Source organism: Telmatherina bonti, assembly GCF_933228915.1.
Source record: "Telmatherina bonti genome assembly, chromosome: 13".
In the NCBI taxonomy this organism is placed as follows: domain Eukaryota; kingdom Metazoa; phylum Chordata; class Actinopteri; order Atheriniformes; family Telmatherinidae; genus Telmatherina; species Telmatherina bonti.
The window spans coordinates 14,228,607-14,247,280 of NC_136611.1; the positions used below are offsets into that span (position 1 = coordinate 14,228,607).

The window sequence follows — 18,674 nt, forward strand, 5'->3', positions numbered from 1 at the left end:
ACTTACATGAATAATTTATTTTGGTTTAAATGGTATGACATAAACAAGTACAAAAGATACATATTTTATCTGAATAACTTGATTTCATGTAGAAATTATAGGTAAATGTAAAAGTCTGTACTAAGAGCAGAATTCAAAGGAGAAATTCTTGAGAATGTCACCATCTTTAGTATTACTGCAGCACCTTTCCTTTTAACAGTGCTTTTTGAACTAAGGATGATGCTCATTGTTGTGGATTTGCTTGAGGAAAATGTACCAATTCCAGCTGAATGTATGATCTCAGCTGCTCAACATTTGTCTGATTCTCTTCAAGATGCGCCACAGTGCAGTTCTATACTGCAGAGTTTTCTTTAGGTGTTGTCCTGCTAAAATCACTAAGGACCTCATGGGACAAACATTGCCTTGATGTCGTACAGATTTTCCTAAAATTCCAATTCACGCTTCTTCATCAGTGGGAACTTTACAGACACTCATGTCGTGGACACTGATGCAGCAGTTTGTAGTACACTGGCTTTCACACCTTTTGCTTTAACAGTCTGGCTTGTTTTCCTCAACTTTTGCACATAGTTCCAGACACCTAAATGTTCATTTGTTTGGATTTTTCTATGAAGACCAACAGTGGTCTGCAGCATTGGTCTTTGACACTGATATTTCCCCTGACTTTGTCAATCTCTGACAGTCTTATGCATGTAGATGCTGAGAAGTTAAAGTTCTTGTTCTGCTTTTGTTTTGGGCACGGGGTGAGGTGCCAGGGTCCACCTTTGCTTGTAAAGAATTTCCACAAAGCCTTTTTAAACCCAATCCTGACACCCTTACTTGTCTGCTGATTGCAGAATGCTGTTACTTTCACATCATAAAGACTTTTCTGTCTGGAAGTGTACTGCTGCCTGTAATTATAATTTCATTTATCATTTTTAAATCAAATAAATGGATCACTAAAGACACTGAAAATCTATATTTAGTTTTTTTTACCCATCTGTTTATAATTTCATAAAAAATATAGATCTGCTTTTGTTGCATTTTCAAGTTTTTCAGATAATGACGTTTCTACGGTATTGCATAATAAATGCTGGACATCTGATAGTTTAATGCCAGTATACAGTAATGATGTGACATATTTTGACCTCTGCCCACAGGACGACTCTATCAAGTCCATAGTAACTCAGAGTTCCCAACCCACCTCTATCCCTCTCCTCATGGCGTGTACAGTCAATATGAAGACAGTGGTGGCCAACCCCACTGTCTACCTGACCAACCTGACTCATGACATCTTGCAGACCATCAACGCCCTTGACTCTCCTCCACATCCCGATGTTGTTAGTAATGAGGTGAGTCAGTTTGTTTCCTCCCCCTCCTCCGGATCATTAGACTCAGGTTTTTTGGTTTTTTTTGTTTTACCTTTACATTTATTCACAGAGATTGTCTGCAAATACAGTCTGTGACTTAACCAAAAGAAATTGTGATTTAGTGGTGGGCCTTTTTATTTCCTGGATGCATTTTATGTCAATTTTAGCAAAGGATGGAGGCTGCATTGAAGTGTTTTGACAGCTTTCTGGGTCCCGGACCAGAAAAACCCTATTGGCCCATAACATGCAGATGCAAAAAGAAAAGGTTAAAAAATTAGTAAATAGTTGATCACTTCATGCATTGCAATGTGTAGCAAGATGCTTTTACTGTTTGTAGCGTACTGGGTAGGACTTCTCTTTTGCATAAGCCACTTATCCTGCATCATATCCAGGAGATATGCTTATATTGCAGTTAATTCTCAGACTTTAGTTATCCTGTGCAAATGTGCCACAGAAAAAGCAGGTGTAGGAGGGGTCATTTATTTATTACATGTGGTCCCGAGTTAAAGCTGATCTCGTCAGAATAGGGCTTTTTTTGTTGATTTATTTTCTTGTAGAGTTGACATTTCAATTGAACCAAACTGAAATATTGACAAATGTGAGAAAAAATGTACATTTGCAGAAGTCTAAATGGAAACATTTCATGCTTCAAAAACAATTTCTTCATATAGTGATTTAATATGTGTGTTCATTTGTATGTTTTAAGACTTGTATCATATTATCTTGATTTATGCTTGATTTACTGTATACAAACCATATGATACAAACTGGTAAATATTTATTCATTCATTACCTTCCTGGTGAAATGGGATTGATCAACAGGGATGTTGTGTGTGCTGTAAAATAGGAATAATCTAAAGGTCTGAAATAAGTATTTTATTGAAAGCTGTCAGAGTTAACACGTTACTGACACAATAATAAGGCATCTTAGTTACTTGTTAAATAACGTACAAGAACGTGGAGTTGGTGTGTCATGCCATACACCACATGAAATTACACTTCCAGTTATTCACTAATGACAAATTTCCACTTACTGCCCCTTTATAAATTCAGTTGAAGGTGTCAAAAGTTGTATGAGAACGTGTGAGTAAAGGTGTTGAGTGTGTGTGTGTGTGTGTGTGTGTGTAAAGTCTTTCAAACTCAGGTGATTATATTTAAAAAGTAACTAAGGTGCCTTATTTTGTCACTGCAGATACATAACTGCCTGTAGGAAGGTTGAAGCATGATAAATATTCTGTTAAGGTACACTTAGAAACATAAAAAAAAAAAAAAATCAGTGATTAATTTTTAATTAATCCTTCGTGGCCATTTAATGTTTTGAATGACTGACAGCTCTACTATTCCTATATGCTTCTTTTCTGTAATGTTTCAGATCTATGTGATGCACACCTTGGCCGCTTCCTTGTCTGCTAGTATCTATCAGTGTCTTTGTGATGAACACGCCTACAGGTGAGTTTCGCAGTGAACAGCTGTTTTTTTTTTTCTTCATCACAGGTAGCCTTTAATAACAGTACAAACACACAATTTTTGAGCCAAGGACAGAGAAACCACACTTTGCCATTGCACGAGTTCATGCTTGATAGTTGAAAGACTTGTAAATGTGACAGTGTGACTGGACGTAGCAGTGATGTTTCCTTCTTTTGTATAACTGAAACTAAAAAGGCAGCCTCGCAATTTGCAGCTGAGAAAGATGTCAAAAGAGTTCGGAGTGCTTTAATGCAACACTTGGACTGTTTTCAAAGAAAATTCTTTGCAGTCTCGGAAATAAGTCTCTAAGGTGTCTTCTTCTAGCTCTTTTTTTTCTCTGACATGAAAACACTGCATGGATACTAGGATTAAATGAGTCTCTGCAATTAGAATTCATCTGACAATCTGTTTGCTTCGCATGATTAAAGCCCAGCCTTCACAGTAACATTAAGCGTGAGAACAATCCACTTCCAAGTTGCCTTTTATTGTCTTTGTTGTTATCGTTTCTGTCTGAAATATCATAGGAGTACAGCTGAGGAGAGGGAAATGCAGTCAGAACAGCTTTTTCTCCAGTTTCTTAGTTACCATAGTGATGGTTCTGTCCATATGACTGAACAAAGGCAGACTTCACTAAAAAAAAATATGCTTTTTTTTTTGTTTGTTTGTTTGTTTTTGGGGGCTTTTTTTTTGCAGCCTCACAACCTGGAATAATTAAATTTAAGACCACTTAAAAAAAAAAAAAAAAAAAGGAATTTCCCATTAAAGTGACATGTTCTATATAGACTCAGTTTTAACCGATCTGATTTCATTCCCAGTATATGTATTAAAGACAAAATGAGGTAAGAAAAAATGAAAAGATAAACAACTCCTTTTACACTGAAACATGTTATAAAATACCACACAGGTACTGTCAGCCAAAGACTGCAGAAACACAAAAAATGGCTTTCAAATCATCCTAGCATATGCTTCATCTAGCTTTTGCAAAATGCTGTGGTTTGATTTCAGGCATGGATAAAGAAATGCTGGAGGCTTGGTATCCCAGAGTCCGACAGTCACTTGTCTGTTTTGATCATGTTGAATATAAATTATGAAAGCTGTAAGGATGCTGTTTGTCATTCTCATTGTAAATGCTTAATTAGATTTCAGTTCTTACAGATGGGAGCAACATTGTTTATTTAAGACTGCTGTACCATAACTTCCGATCACTTTGACAACAACACAGTAGGCTTAACTTAAGGATAGATGAATCTGCCTGCTTTTCTTTTTCTCTAAAGTAACCCGTTTGGCTCACAGCTGTGCTGCTTTGTGACTTCCTGTCATGATTCTGTCAGATTGCTGCATGATTTACAGAATTGTTTGAACTAATGCTTTGTCAAACTGGGACCTTAAGTCAAAGTGATGTGACTCCAGACACAAGATTTCTTCTATCATATACATTTTGTCAAAATGGGTGAAGTTGGTTGTTGTTCCAGTATTTTTTCAAGCTGAAATGTCAATGTTCAGTATTTCATCAGAGCAGTTTCTCTAACCTTAATATATAAAACTTCAAATGAAGTGATTTAATTCAAAGCCTTATTGGTTTAGCATAATTTTCTGTCACTGTACTCTACATGTGAACACATTTCCTAACAGAGCCATCTATCAGAAACTGTTGGGAGTTTCTAACTAAATTAGAATGGCGATTTCTACTTTGACTCAAGTCTTTGTTGTGTTAATTATGATATAAAGTCTCCTGGTGTTGAACATCTAGCTTTGTTTTTTTCTTCTTTCCCCTTCAGTGTTAAGTGGAAGAGTGTAATTTTTTAATGTGTTTCCCATCAGCAGTAATTTACCTCATTTTCACTGTGTTTCATTTGGTTCATTGTTAAATTGACCAACAGGTCTATCTTATATAACCTTTAAAGCCCTAGAGGTTACTGTTTTGTCACATTTTCTGAGTCATCTGTGCAGCTTAGTGGATGACATTCATTGTTAGAAATGCCTTAGGAAGCGTGACTGCAGCTTCCTCTGAATGGGGTTCTCTTTGACTTTTCAATTCTTTTTGATGTGGATGCAGTTGGAGTTTTTTTTCGCGCAGAAGCTTAAAGGAGGACTTACTGAATGTTGGAAACTTAATGGACTCCCTGGTGGTGCTTGCATCCCATACACACTGTTTAAGAAAAAAAACCTTCTCAAGCGGTCCATGTTCTTTGGAGTGCTTGTGTTTAAAAGACGCCGCTTTATATGAAAACTTGACTGCAGAGGTTTTTGAATCATCTCCTCTACTAAACAGCACAAACAGGCAGGTTACCTGAGATGCCGCACATTAGCATTCCATGTCTTGACAGAACGCAGCTTGACGGTGTGCTTCTGTCTAGAAATAACAACCCAGAACTCATAGCAAGGTTAAATGATTTAAAGCGAGACATTTGTAAACTATATATTGACATCACCGTTTTTATATTAGAATTCCACTTTTCAGTTCAGCTTTTCTTGTTGCTTTGTGTTTCCATACCAACGCTGTGCGGTATGTTGTTCTGTTTCTCCCACAGCCACGTCAACCATTTCACTGGGACTGTGTATCAGAGTGTGTTGCTGTCTCAGAAGCAGCCTCTCAAAGCTGTCAGCATGGATGAATCTGTTCAGCCTAATACTTCTCCTGCTCAGTGGCCAGGTAAGTCAGTCAAAATGAACATTTAGCTTGATTAAAAAAAAAAGATTTTTCTCTAAGTCAGCAAATGAATGGGGAGAAGGATCCAAAATGTGTTTTTCAACCTTTCCTTTCTAACATTCATTTGTTAGTGAAGTTGTTCTGCTGTCGAGTCGCATTTTAATAACATGCTTAATTAGAAGCATTTTGTTAAGTTTTAATACTTCAAAGAGACTTGAGACAGATCCCTGTGATTTGAATAACAATACAGTAACAAGAAAACACAGCAAGAAAACCTTACAATTACACCACCGGTGTCACTTATGAAGCAGATCATCTAATTTCATTTTAGAGCAACTTCATGCATAAATGTGCTTCTGGAGGGATATTCTTACTATTCATCTAACTCCTTTACACACTAAGCTGGCAACTTTAAGTAGGTACCAGTCATGAACTAAAGTATTTAATTAAAAAGAAACAAGTGCATTTTTGTTGCTTATTAAATATGTGGACACGGTGTCTCTATTGTTTCAATTTAACCATTTTTCCAAGTCCCTGTGCTCCACTTTGCTCATGAAGAGTAACTTTACTCTGCCTGATTTCATATTATTATTTAGTAGAAGTATTATTGTTGTTATATTATTACTATTATTGCCGTTGTTATCATTTTTTTTTTTTTTTTTTGTATACCATTTACTTTTAGAGAAATAATACAAATTGCATCACAAAGTAAATCAATAGTGCTTTCTAAACTTTCTAAACTTTCTAAACCAAGCAAATGCATGATCGGCTGTGACACAATTAGGGCAACACTCACAAGACACCACACATAATACGTGTTGCTTATTTTGTAAACAGAAAGCAGCGAGGCTGTGAGCCAGCCAACATGCTGAAGGGAGGGGGTGGTGGTGGTGGAAAGTTGTCTGATCAAAGACTGTAATTGCAGTCTTGAAATGAGGTTTTTTGGTCATATTCGGAGCAGAACTAAATAAAAACATTCACCGTAGTTTAAGCAAATAAAGATGAACCAAATTTTTTTCCACTTATTCTATTTTTCTTTTTTTTTTTTTTTTTTTTTTTTAATTCCAGAAATTTCCTTTTCCTTGTTTTTGTGTTGCAAAAAATCATTTATGATGGCGATAATTTCCCTTGAAGCTAAACATCATGAAGTGATTTAAGAACTTTGCTTTAGATGCCGACTAAACAAACATATCTTTCTTGAAAAACTATGAAAGTTTCAGTGAAACAAGTCACTTTCACTCAAAATATACATGGCAGAATTAGATAAAATGTAAGTGTTTGGAGTTTTAATTTGAGATGAAGTCATTTGAACCCATGCAGCCGTATGCTCATCTAAGCAGAATTAGATGAACAAGGGTTCAGGAAAGTTGCGACTGAAGATGGTGATCCTGCCTCCAAACATTGCCACACATCATATTTTAATGCTCAGTGTTGTTGCTCTGCTTCTAAAAATGGCAACAAAACATTTACATCTGTTCTTTCTGCTCTTCAGGTATCGCCAGTCTTATTCGTCTGTTGAGTTCAGGAGGTGAAGAAAGCCAACCAGGCTTAGCTGTGCTGCTATGCGAGATCCTCACCGCTGTCTTCCTCAGTCTGTTTGTTCATGGCATGGCGACCCACTCCAGCAATGAACTGTTTCGCATTGTGGCCCACCCGCTGAACAGCAAACTTTGGTCGACAGTGTTTGGAGGAGGTGCCCGTATCGCCGTTATAGACAAACCCAGCAGTCCTGCAAGAACAACCCCACCAGGTGATTGTTTTGCAACGTCTAGCTTTCTGTGCCACACTGAGGACGACCCAGTAGTTCAGTTAAATCAACCGTAAATCATAGATGTGTCGTGTATTTGGTGTTGGATTGGTAAAATACATTTTTACCCTAACTCGTCTCCTCAGACACACCAAGCGGATCAGACAAGAAGTCCAGACGATTCAGACTTCTTTCATCACGCAGCGGATCAAGAGAAGAGTCTGGGATAGAACGGGAAGGGCCATCCAGTCCCAAGCACGGTGCTGTTGTGGAACAAGAAGCTACCTCTGTCTTTAAAGAGCAATTTGTCCCTCCAGAACTCAGCATTTGGGATTACTTTATTGCAAAGGTAATATATTGATATTAAAAGCTCAGTTCTTGAACATGTTTTATTTAAATAATGAGTTTGGCTCCAGTAGATTGGCTCTTTATTGAGACTCGTTTGTTTAATAGACTTTTTGATCATATTGAAAGAGAAGTGTGTGACCCTGTCATCTTCATTGTTGTTCTTTTGCCTCTCAGCCTGAGCTGCCACCATCAGAAAACAGAGTCGAATATGACTCTGAGGAGAGCCAGAGCAGCCACGATGAGGATGAGGAAGATGATGAATGTGAAGATGTGTTTGACCCAAACTCTCCACAGAGAGAGCATTCGAACCACAATTCATACAGGTAATGACACAGGGTTTAATGGATGCGTCATCATGAAGTGTTTACAGTTGCGTTTGCCCTTCCTGTGACTTTTACTAATTATTACTGTTTTGAAAATCTGCTCCAATTTGAGTTTGAATGCAACCTGATGTCCTCCATTTTCTTTCTTTTTTTTTTTATTCTTTGAGGGCACCTTTGAAACTAATCTGATTTGTAATGACTTTTTTCCTTCAAGCTGGTGTTTGATGCGCCTGGCCATGGTTCAGCTGGTGTTGGTCAACCTAAAGTCCTTTTATCCCATGGCAGGATATGATCTATTGGGTAAATACTAAAAGCACACCACACACCCTTTAAGGTTGAAATACATGGAGATTGTTTGCGGCCCTATTTTTCCCCATCCTGTCACTGTTAATCTTATTGACTTCTTGTTTTGTGGGTGTCCTGCTTCTTTCTAACTCAGATTTGCCTGTGGCTTCGCCTCTGTGTCACGCTGTGCTGAAGACACTGCAGCGCTGGGAGCAGGTGCTGCAGAAAAGGCTGGAGATCTTCGGGGGCCCTCCTTCCAAGTACATCTCCACTCACCTCCAGGATGAAAGCGCTACTCCTGGCCCGGCCCTGCTCAGACACAAAGCCCTGTTTGAACCATCCAACACTCCATTCAAGTACTGTCGTCATATTTAAATTTCTTTTCCTTTTTCCCCTTTTTCCTCACTTAAAAATTGTGTTTTTACATCGACATTTCAGTTGGCTTACTTTGTGTAGAATTAGCAAAAATTGCTAATAACCCTTCAGGAAACTAGCATTAGACCATTTTCATTCTGGGAAAGCAAAAAGAAAGCAAATTCCCCAAAATGCATATTAAGGGCAAATTATTCACTGTTTACCAAATGACTAAGTAGAACGTCAGGAACATGATAACTGTGTCCAGCAGATTTAAACATCGTATTTCTACTGTTTAAAAAGTAAACATATTCCTAACCTTAATAAAAACTCTGCAAGTCACCAAAATCACTGAAGCAGAGAGACTTCACAGCTTACCTCACAAAGAGACAATGCCACTGAAAGATTAGGAAGATAACCACATTGATGGCATGTTCCCCTGTAGCAAGTAATGCTGGTACTATCCACGTAAACTATGTTGCATTTAAACTAAGCACAGCTCTGGATGCTGTGTTTAGTGTCTTTGCAAAACTGTTAGCGCTTGGTAAATAATGACAATTTGTGTTTTTCTTTTCATTCTACTGGACCGTGCAAGTCCTACTTGGTATCATAGTTGAAAATCCAATAATCCACCCTGCAGAGATACCCGCCAATCTACTTGTGCAACATGTGCATACTAAATATTACTGTCTTATTAAAAGTTAACATTAACATGCAAAATGTTTACTGAGCAGCAAAACTAGTTTAATGAATGTCACTGTTGATATATAAGAGATTGTTGCTGCCTCTCGGGAGTTCAGGTGGTGGTTCTTCCTGTGAATTCATGCTGATTAATCCTCCCACTTCCTTACTTGACATGTTCAATTGTCCTCGAACATGACAGTGAATCTTAAATCTATGTGTTAATCTCTTGTGAGTCACTGTGGATACATTTACATGGTAAATTAATGTAATATTTATACATCTATTTTCAGAAGTCACCATCATTCAACGTTTCCAGTGAAACGTTTGTGGCAATATCTAGTCAAGCAGGAGGAAGTACAGGAGACCTTCATTAGAAACATCTTCACCAAGAAACCCGGTACTAATCAGGTATGTTATGTTTGCAGCCTGCCACCATGCTGCATGAGGCCCACTTCATTAACCACCACTGAATAAAAGATTTTACTGTTGCTATGATAGACTCCAGCGTGCTTCTGTATGTATCCCCAAGCAACCTGCAGCATTATTGCTTTTACAATCTGTTGTTGGATTTGTGTTTTTCTGCATGTTAACCCCATGTATTATTACTTTCTCTAGTTGCATGTTGATGCTTTCATTTTTATTGAAATAATTGCATTCTTGTTGAATTAACATCACAGTAATTCAGCCTCTGTGTGTGTTTGCATGGTTAATCAATGGTTGCTGTTGTGTATTTTATGTGTGTGTGTTTGGGCCTACCCTGCGCTGCTTCCCCAATCACTAAAGTCGGTTGAGGACCAGACTGACAATATGAAATATTCAGGAATGGAGAAGACAGGAATCAATCAGGTACTGATACTTTCAGAACAATTATTGCTTTCGGTGTCAGAGTGTGATGGGCCGAGTGTCCAACCTCAGTATCTTTTGCAATACTTGCCTATTTCAAATTATACTTGAAAGTTATGAATTAAAAAGTCACTGACGAGAGGCAGGCAATGTAATAACAAATACTGAGAGAAAATAGTCCTTATAATTAAATGTATGTAGTTTAAATATATGTTTTGCTTGTTGACAAGCAAATGACCGCATCATCCCATGTGAAGAGCAGATTTTGATCAGAACAAACCCTCAGGATAAAATTAGTCACAACTGGGGGGGGGGGAATGTCCTCACTTGAGTAGCTCATTTGATTTACCAAGATTTTTCTGTCTCTTTTCGAGCAGAACCTCACGCTAATGAAGGCACCCAAGATAAGCGTTACAGTTCGCCAACATAATTTAAATTCAATCAAACTTCATCTGAGAACATTTGTAGCATGTTTGTGTGTTAAAAAGCATGTACCTTTAGCATAGTTAGAGCAATAAATACGCAGTACTGTACTGTTTATTTATTGTGCAGAAGAAACCACCTTATGTGACACTATAGCATGCATGGTAGAAACTGTACCATTTGTTGGATATGGGAATATGCCCTTCATGCTCCTTGTACTTGCCATTTACAGTTGAGTAGCTAATGCGTCCTGTCAAATCTACTATTAAATGTTAAAATTATGATCTTAACAGAACTGTATTTTTAGGATCGTGAACTCTGAAATTCCTGTCAATTTGATATTAATCTTACATTTAACTGTCTAAATATTCATATGAAGATGAGGCATAAATCTTACATTGAACTGTGCGCGGATGTTTTATGGACATTTTTTAATCCTTTAGCTCTCACTTTGAAAGCTGCCACATTATAGGTGCTCCATTCAGCTCAGTGTTAATTAACCCAGCCTCTCAGAGGACAGGCTATGAAGCTGAACAGCTTCACATTAATGGGCTCTACACTGTCGCAGTCAATCTGCATCCTACAGGGATTATGCGCTCTGTGAAAATGGCACAACACCATATTTAGATTCCTGCAAGTCAAGTTTTATTTTACTTTATTGCATCTGACAGAAAAAGACATGTCTTTTCCCCATGACTAAAAGCAATGAAGACTTTAATTCAATCTTGTATTGAGTAGCTTTGGCATCATATTCTAAAAATCTTAGTACAATATGCCAAGCTGCAGCATAGCCTGTAGCGATGTACTGTAAACCTCCCACAGGACCGCCATGGTTTGGTGTGGATGTTTGCTTTTTGCTGCGGGGTTATGCTTATGCTGTCAATTGGCAGTATCATATATTTTTATTGGCTCCACTGGTTAACAATCTGATTTTATGCAGTTTTCGTCGTCCACAGAAATATGAGATGCATACATAATACAGGGAAGAAAACAATTTATTGGATTAACTTGACTCACAAAAGTCTCCCACAATGAGTGATTTAATGATTCATTTACTACGCAGTCTCTGTCAGCTTAGAGGGAATGAAACAGATATTATGGTTATTATTTATCTGAAGGATATGTTTGCCCATGTTTCTGTTGTAATGACTACATTTTGATGGTGGTGACATAGTGTTTGTGTGTATGTGTGTTTCCCTGGCCACAGACTGAGTCAGATCTGGGCTGCCCTGGAGGAAAAGCACGTATCATCCACAAAGAATCTGACATAATCACTGCTTTTGCCATCAACAAGGTACAATGTTTCTACATAGTAGCCACTGAACAATACTATATGGAAACAATAGAGGATTTAAGTTAATTCCCTAAATGGAAACAGAGAGATCTTTTTATGTAACTCTTTAGAGAATGCCTTAAATGTTTAAGTCAGGGGTGCCCAAACTTTTTGCCTCCAAGGGTCAAACTGAAAATGATCCAAACACTGCAGCTTTAAGGATGAAACACAAGTAAATTTATAAAGTTTTATAATTAATGTTCAATAGCTAATACGGTGTATTGTTTTCCTATCAGGGGAAATAAAATGTTACATAAAAAAAACAATATGGCAATAGGACAATAAAGTAATAGTTAGAGGGGCAAGAAATAATAATTACAGGCACTAAACTGCAACCAAGTGCAACATGTCAACTACAAATAACAGTGCATGTTGAACAACGCAAGTTGCTGATACTTAGTGGGACACATGAAGTTGATCTTACCATTACCAGTCTCTCCATGTTGGGTTGCACCTGGCTCACTGACAAGGTGAGGACGTCATTGGGTACCTTTGAGTCTAGACTTATTGAGGTTCATGTCACAGAGCTTGATGAGTCTTTTCATCAATCTCTGTAGGGTTTAAATATGAACGACAACTAGCAGGCCAAAAGCAAAGTGCTGGTGGGCCGATTTTGGCCCGCGGGCCCCACTTTGGGCACCCCTGGTTTAAGTACTAAGGTAGCGTAGTAATTTCTATCTCAGTAACTGGAAAGATGGAGAAACAAACACAAGTTTCCTTGTTTCAAAATAAGTCATACATCTAACTGATTAAAAGGATTAATGTGGGAAAAGTAGGAGGCTTAAAGCTTAAAATAAAAATCCATGTTGATTAAAATTATGCTTATTATGAATTTGGTACGTTTTCACTTTGACCAATGCAGTTTCAAGTTGAAGACAAAGGTAGAAGTGTTTTGGCTGATGGCACATCATATCGTGGCTTTTTTGTTGTTGCTGAGCCTGTCTTTTCTTTGTTTGATGATGGGAAGAGGTTCAGACTCTTGATAGCTGTCGTTGAACACAGTTCTTTATCTGCTGCTGCTGGCTTTTTCTCGGCACTGATAAAAGGGAAGTAATCTTTGTGCCATCATTAAAAGCAAAAGTTTGCATAGCTTTGCTTCCAGAGGCAAACCGTAGCCAGGAAAAAGTTTTTGTCTGAACACACAGGTGGAAGACTAATCTGTACATCCTCAACAAAAGCAGCAGGAGCGTGAAGTAGCACCCACCCCTCTCCTGTTGTAAAGTTAGCTGTGGTAGACATTTTTTACAGTGTATACAAGTGACATCTTGATAATGACGTTAACATACTTGGATATGTAACACTAATGTGAGCACTTGACAGAAGGGGAGTTCAAGAGGGGTCAGCGGTACTTGAGCACAGTGCAGATTAATTGTGTTTGATGTGAAGGCGCTCTGAGACTCAACCTATTTTCCTCTCTGCGGTCCCCTCTGTCCACCTCCCCCCCCTCCCTCTTCCTCTCTTCTTGATTTTGTTTCTCTCCCAGGCAAATCGTAATTGTTTAGTCATGGCCTCCACACATGACATTCAAGAGCTGGATGTGTCATCCATCTTGGCCACACAGATCTTGACATGGATCGACGAGGATGAGACTGAAGCCAAAAGGTAACCGAGCAACCTGTGTGTTTGTTTGTGGCTTTGCATATTTACACTTTACCTGTTGCTGCTCCCAATTCCTGTAGAGAAATGCTGCTACAGTGATTGTCTATGGGACGATGTGATTGGTCATCAGGTGGCGTAAATGAGTCTCTACCATCTGTGTTAGTGTAACATAAGCTGTCATTATTTTTATTTCTCACATCAAAATCATATTGACACTGTCACACAGCTTCAGTGCGAACCAAAGAAGTTGTTGTCTCGCTTATGGTTAATGATATGAAAAGAAGTAATGCTTCAATATGCAGAGGGAATTTGGGACTCAACTCAATCATCTGATTATTTATATGTTATTGTGGCGTTCTCCACACAAAATCAAGCAAACTTAGCCCGTGCTCAGGAGTATTTATTTCCAGAACTTACACAGGCCACTGTGTAAAAGCCAACGCCAAAAAACAACCATCCAAAGAAAACATTAGCTACCAGCTTTTTCCTCTCTCTGCACACCAGCAACTAGTTCCACCTACCCCACCCCCTGTCCAGTCACTCACCTGAAACTGCTCTAAAACCCAACCAGTGATATCCTAACCAAACAATGGTTACAACAGAACAAAACTGTGAACATGACAGCCAAATCACCAGTATCCTGATCAGTGGCTTTATTTTCTGTCTCTAGTATTGGTGGAGATGACTTCCTGGTGGTCCACACGCGGGACGATTTTGCCGCCCTCCATGGCACCACACCGTACACCCATAGCAGCCCCGGCACACCAATCAATGTGCCGTGGCTTGGAGGGCTGCAGACGGGCAGGGGTGCTGCTGTGGTAAGCTCCAAACCTGCATCTTTTTTTGTTGTTTTTCTTTTAAGCCAGACAAATTTGTCTGGTGAATGCAAACCAAACTACTAATGAGAGGATTACAGATGTTACAACCTTGTCGCATCTTCATCTTAGTATATTTCCTCATTATATTACATAAAGGTGTTTGAGCCACTTGTGTGTGTCACCCCTCTAACTGCCAGCTGAAGTCAACATTTTATAGTTTTTCATACAGTCATCATTGCATATAACATCATCATTATCGTTGTGAGGACAATATTTCATGGAAACTGTAAAAATTTGCCTTGTGACACGAAATAGGAGCATTTTGACAGAATTAGTTAAGAAATATAAGGGATGATTAAATAATCATATCATTAGTTGTTTTTTTTATCTCCTGGATTTGATATAAATATGTTCAGGTTAGGTGTAGTGAGAAGAGCATACAGTTTGTACCAGCGTGGTGCTGCAACTCCTATACTCATTACAGTCTAGAAGCAGTAGCTTTATGGTGTATAACACTCTCTGCTGCTCTTCTAGAATTAATTAATGTTGTCTGTTGCTCTGAATCTGCCCTTCTTTGTACTCAAAGCAAAATCCTCAAAGCAGTTCAAATGACTTGCATTAATAATTAATCTTTGTCTGCACTCAGTTTGCCAAAAGCATCATGGCTGCTAACATTAGGTCCCCTCATTGACTTGCAAAAGGAACGATGGTGTTGCTGCCTACTTGTGAGACATAAGGCCAAAATCTGCAGTTTCTCCTGGTTTTGTGAAATCTGCTGAACCAATTTTTACTCCACTGCAGCTTTAAGCTCCAGTTGCTTCTAGTGTTTGCAGTGTTCATTGATATGTAACCAGTTATTTAGGACTGGACAGTAAGAGCCATTCTGCTTTCCAATCATTTCAGTCAGTAGTCAAACAATTTGCTATGGGAGAAAACATTTTCACATTATAACTAATAAAAAAAACTTAGTAAATAGATATTAGGGGTGGGAAAATTGAATAAAAAAATCGAAAATTGGAATTTTTTTGCTTAACAGTTTGAGAATCAATTTTTTTATGAATACAAATAATCCATTATAAAATTTTTGTCTTTTTTTTTTTTTGTTTTTATTGATCTTTTTACTTGTCCTCTTGGGCATTATAGCAGCAGAATGATGGTCTGGCTACTGTGTTGTTTTTCCTAATTGAAATCAAGAAAAATAACAAGCAAAAAAAGTTTTGTACTTTTTACAAATATATGAACTAATAACCACTCATGGAGGATTTCCATTTTTACCATTTGGAAAGGCAAAACATTTCATGAAAAATATGACACAAAATAAAACTACTGATTTTTTTTCCCATTTAACTTCATCAACATAGTCATAACAAAAATATAGACAGTTGTTTAAAATTTGGTGGAAATTCAAAAACACAGTAAAAATATTTTAATATTTTTATTATTTAATATTTAAAAGTTTTTTCTTTGACAATTTCATTTTTCTGCAAATAAACAGAAAATAGTTTACAATCCATTTCAAAAACTTTAAAAAAAATATTCAAGGTAATTCATTTAAAGTTATTTCATATCAAATAACTCCAAATTTTCTGCAACATGAAACAGCTGAATGAATGTCCTCTAAGGGGGTCGCCTGCCTATTTTCTGCCAGCTGTATTCTCAGCTCAGTGAACTCCCACACCTCCTGCTGATGTGTTTAACATGATTTCTCTGACGGTAACACTACAATGTGACTCTTAGTGAAGAGTTCCGCCTCTTCCTTATCCTTTGTCTCTGCCTCCATCACCATTATTCTCTGCACCTTTCCAGTATCTAAAAATTCATTTCTTATCACTAAAAAGTTGATTTTCTCTTTAAAAGTTTTTCTGCTTTTCACTTTTCTTTCCCCAGATGATTAAGAGAAATATCACCAATGTGAGAAGAATGACCTCCCATCCCACGCTGCCGTACTGTAAGTTCTGTCTGTAGAATACAAGAGCATCAGCCTTTTTAAAAATGCCATCCAGGCTTCATATTTTTGCATTAAAAACAGCTTTCAGGGATGATTGCATCACTCAGGAAGTTTCCCTTGTGCAAATTCTCTGCATCTGGAACTAACTTTTTGTTGTTGCTGTTGTTGTTTAAATGCTTGTTTTCCCTTTTGGTCCCTGCCCTGCTGATTCTTAAAAGGCTTTGTGACCCCTTATGCTACTAGTATGTGTTTTTCTCTGAAACTACAATGTTGGGACTGAGTTGTGAAGCATTTAGGTTTTATAATTCCCAGCATGTTCACAAAGCATCCCTTGAAGCATGTATAAATGAGTAGTTTCCTTAATCAATAATGCAGCAGATTTTTTTCTTTTTTCTTTTTTTTTTAACAAATGCCAAAACCTCGTGTTGAGCTCAGAAAGCTCACTGAAGTTTACTGGAAAAAGGAGTAATTCTGGTGTCACAGCGAGTTTTTTCCTGTTTGGTTTTAGACCTGACAGGAGCTCAGGATGGTAGTGTGAGGATGTTTGAATGGGGCCACTCCCAGCAGATCACTTGCTTCAGAAGTCCAGGAAACTCCAGAGTCACCAGGATACGATTCAACCACCAAGGAAACAAGGTTACTGAGTCCCACACACACCTTTTACATTTGTTTGCTGTGGAAAAAACAAGGTTGAACTGTTTACCACCTCTACAGATGTCAGGCTATTCTTAGGTTCGCGACATGACTACAGTGATGTTTTCACACACTGTCACAAATTTGCCATGCAAGCACGCACCACGGTGGGGAGTTTGACTTCAACACACACTGGTACTCAGCTGAGTGAAGCCAACGTTTTGATGTCAGGCACTCGCTGCGAGCTAATAATTTTCTCAGATGGCGCCTCTCCTTTGCCAGCACCGTTTTATCTGCTTCTCTGGCCCAAACAATGACATGTGCTTATTAATTTTTTTTTTTTTAAAATGCAGAGAATAAAAACATCATTTTAGTTACATAAGTGATGCTTGGACTTTGCGAGCCACCAGCTAGTTGTGGAAGATAATTTTTGCATACTCATGTACACCTGAAGGGAATAATGATCCCTAATGCTCAGTTGAGCTCCCAACCATCAGTTTTTGTGTGTCTGCTGTAAAATAAAGGGTCATTCTTAATTCCAGCGAAGCTTAGGTCTCCTTTTTGTATGTTTTTGTAGTTCGGTATTGTAGATGCCGATGGGAGTTTGAGTCTCTGGCAAACCAACACAAGTGGGAATACACCCAAGCCGTATCTGGTAAGCATTTAAATCTGTTTATTCTCCTAAATTCCTCTTTTTTTTTTTCTTCTTCTTCTTCTTTTGTCAACCTCCTTGTTTTCACTTTCTCCTTTTGCGTTTTTCTCTTCTAGACTTTGCAGTGCCACAACAAGACAGCCCACGACTTTGTCTTTGTAGGTTCTTCCTCCCTTATTGCCACTGCAGGCCTTTCAACAGATAACAGGTACAGGAGATCTTCTTCCCAACTTGTTTTCATGATGCTCAGTCTTTCTATTCCAATGTCATATAATGTAATAAACTAAGATGATGCAGAAGTGTAAAATAACGCAAATCATTGTGTTTTCTCTTCAGGAATGTGTGTCTCTGGGACACTCTTGTAACTCCTGCGAACAGCCTCGTGCATGGTAAGATGCAGCACAGTAGACATTCTTATAGCCGGGTCTGTTGACTTGCAGCTTTTTATGGATATATTTTTGTTGAATTGAAGCATTTATTTTGGAAAGACCTTAAAATTGACAACCTGTTCAAAAAAGTCACCACCAAATTTAAATAAAGGCTCCCATTGGACAATACCTGCAGTCATGTTTCAGCTGGCTCATTTCTTAACCAACATTAGGGAAGGCACATGTTGTTTTCATGGAAAAGATGCTTATACGGGCTCAGATTGTTGATTTAATTATTGACATGGTTTTAGAAGAGTAAACATCTAAGGAGTTTGGTGAAACTGCTAAAATTGGGTTAACAACGGTCTAATGCATTATTAAAACTGGAAAGATAGTCGGAAGAAATGTGGCGGAGAAACAGAAAAAAAACACGAATGAAATTGTTGGGGAATCGCTTAATCATTGGGGAAATAATGAAATAAAACCTTGAACTCCATGTTTATGGGTATATTTTAGTGGTGAAAGGCAAAGCATTGGGCGTAAACAGCCGTGTAGTCTTCATAAAACTACTTCTCAGTTAAACTGATCAGAAAAAAAGGCTTCAGTCAGCGCAGGAGCATGAAGCCAAGAAAAGACATGTGGTCTGATGAGTCCAGGGTGACCCTGTTCCAGAGTGATTGGCGCATCATTGTCAAGAGAGGCAGATGAAGTGATGCAGCCATCAGGCCTCGTGGCTGCTGTACAAGTATGCTGAGCGTTGCTTTGATCCGGGGTTGCTGCAGTTTATCAGGTCTAGGTTCAGCGGCATGATGTGCCCTTAAGATGAGATCTGCTGACCGCCTGAAAACATGCT

The 18,674-nt window shown here is 38.2% G+C and overlaps 1 protein-coding gene across 1 annotated transcript in view; it reads left to right on the forward strand.

Annotated features, from left to right (window-relative positions):
- Positions 1-18,674, forward strand: part of dmxl1 (Dmx like 1) — a gene marked incomplete at its 5' end in the record, with an annotated part of 50,083 nt that overhangs the window by 28,950 nt on the left and 2,459 nt on the right. Inside the window, 18 exons of the mRNA XM_079251606.1 lie at positions 1,137-1,328; positions 2,719-2,795; positions 5,345-5,466; positions 6,956-7,213; positions 7,357-7,559; positions 7,733-7,881; positions 8,096-8,181; positions 8,321-8,522; positions 9,495-9,612; positions 9,988-10,050; positions 11,678-11,764; positions 13,287-13,405; positions 14,073-14,220; positions 16,108-16,168; positions 16,677-16,804; positions 17,379-17,456; positions 17,570-17,661; positions 17,790-17,842. Of these exons, the coding sequence (XP_079107732.1) occupies positions 1,137-1,328; positions 2,719-2,795; positions 5,345-5,466; positions 6,956-7,213; positions 7,357-7,559; positions 7,733-7,881; positions 8,096-8,181; positions 8,321-8,522; positions 9,495-9,612; positions 9,988-10,050; positions 11,678-11,764; positions 13,287-13,405; positions 14,073-14,220; positions 16,108-16,168; positions 16,677-16,804; positions 17,379-17,456; positions 17,570-17,661; positions 17,790-17,842 (2,236 nt within the window). The remainder of the gene's footprint in view (positions 1-1,136; positions 1,329-2,718; positions 2,796-5,344; positions 5,467-6,955; positions 7,214-7,356; positions 7,560-7,732; positions 7,882-8,095; positions 8,182-8,320; positions 8,523-9,494; positions 9,613-9,987; positions 10,051-11,677; positions 11,765-13,286; positions 13,406-14,072; positions 14,221-16,107; positions 16,169-16,676; positions 16,805-17,378; positions 17,457-17,569; positions 17,662-17,789; positions 17,843-18,674) is intronic.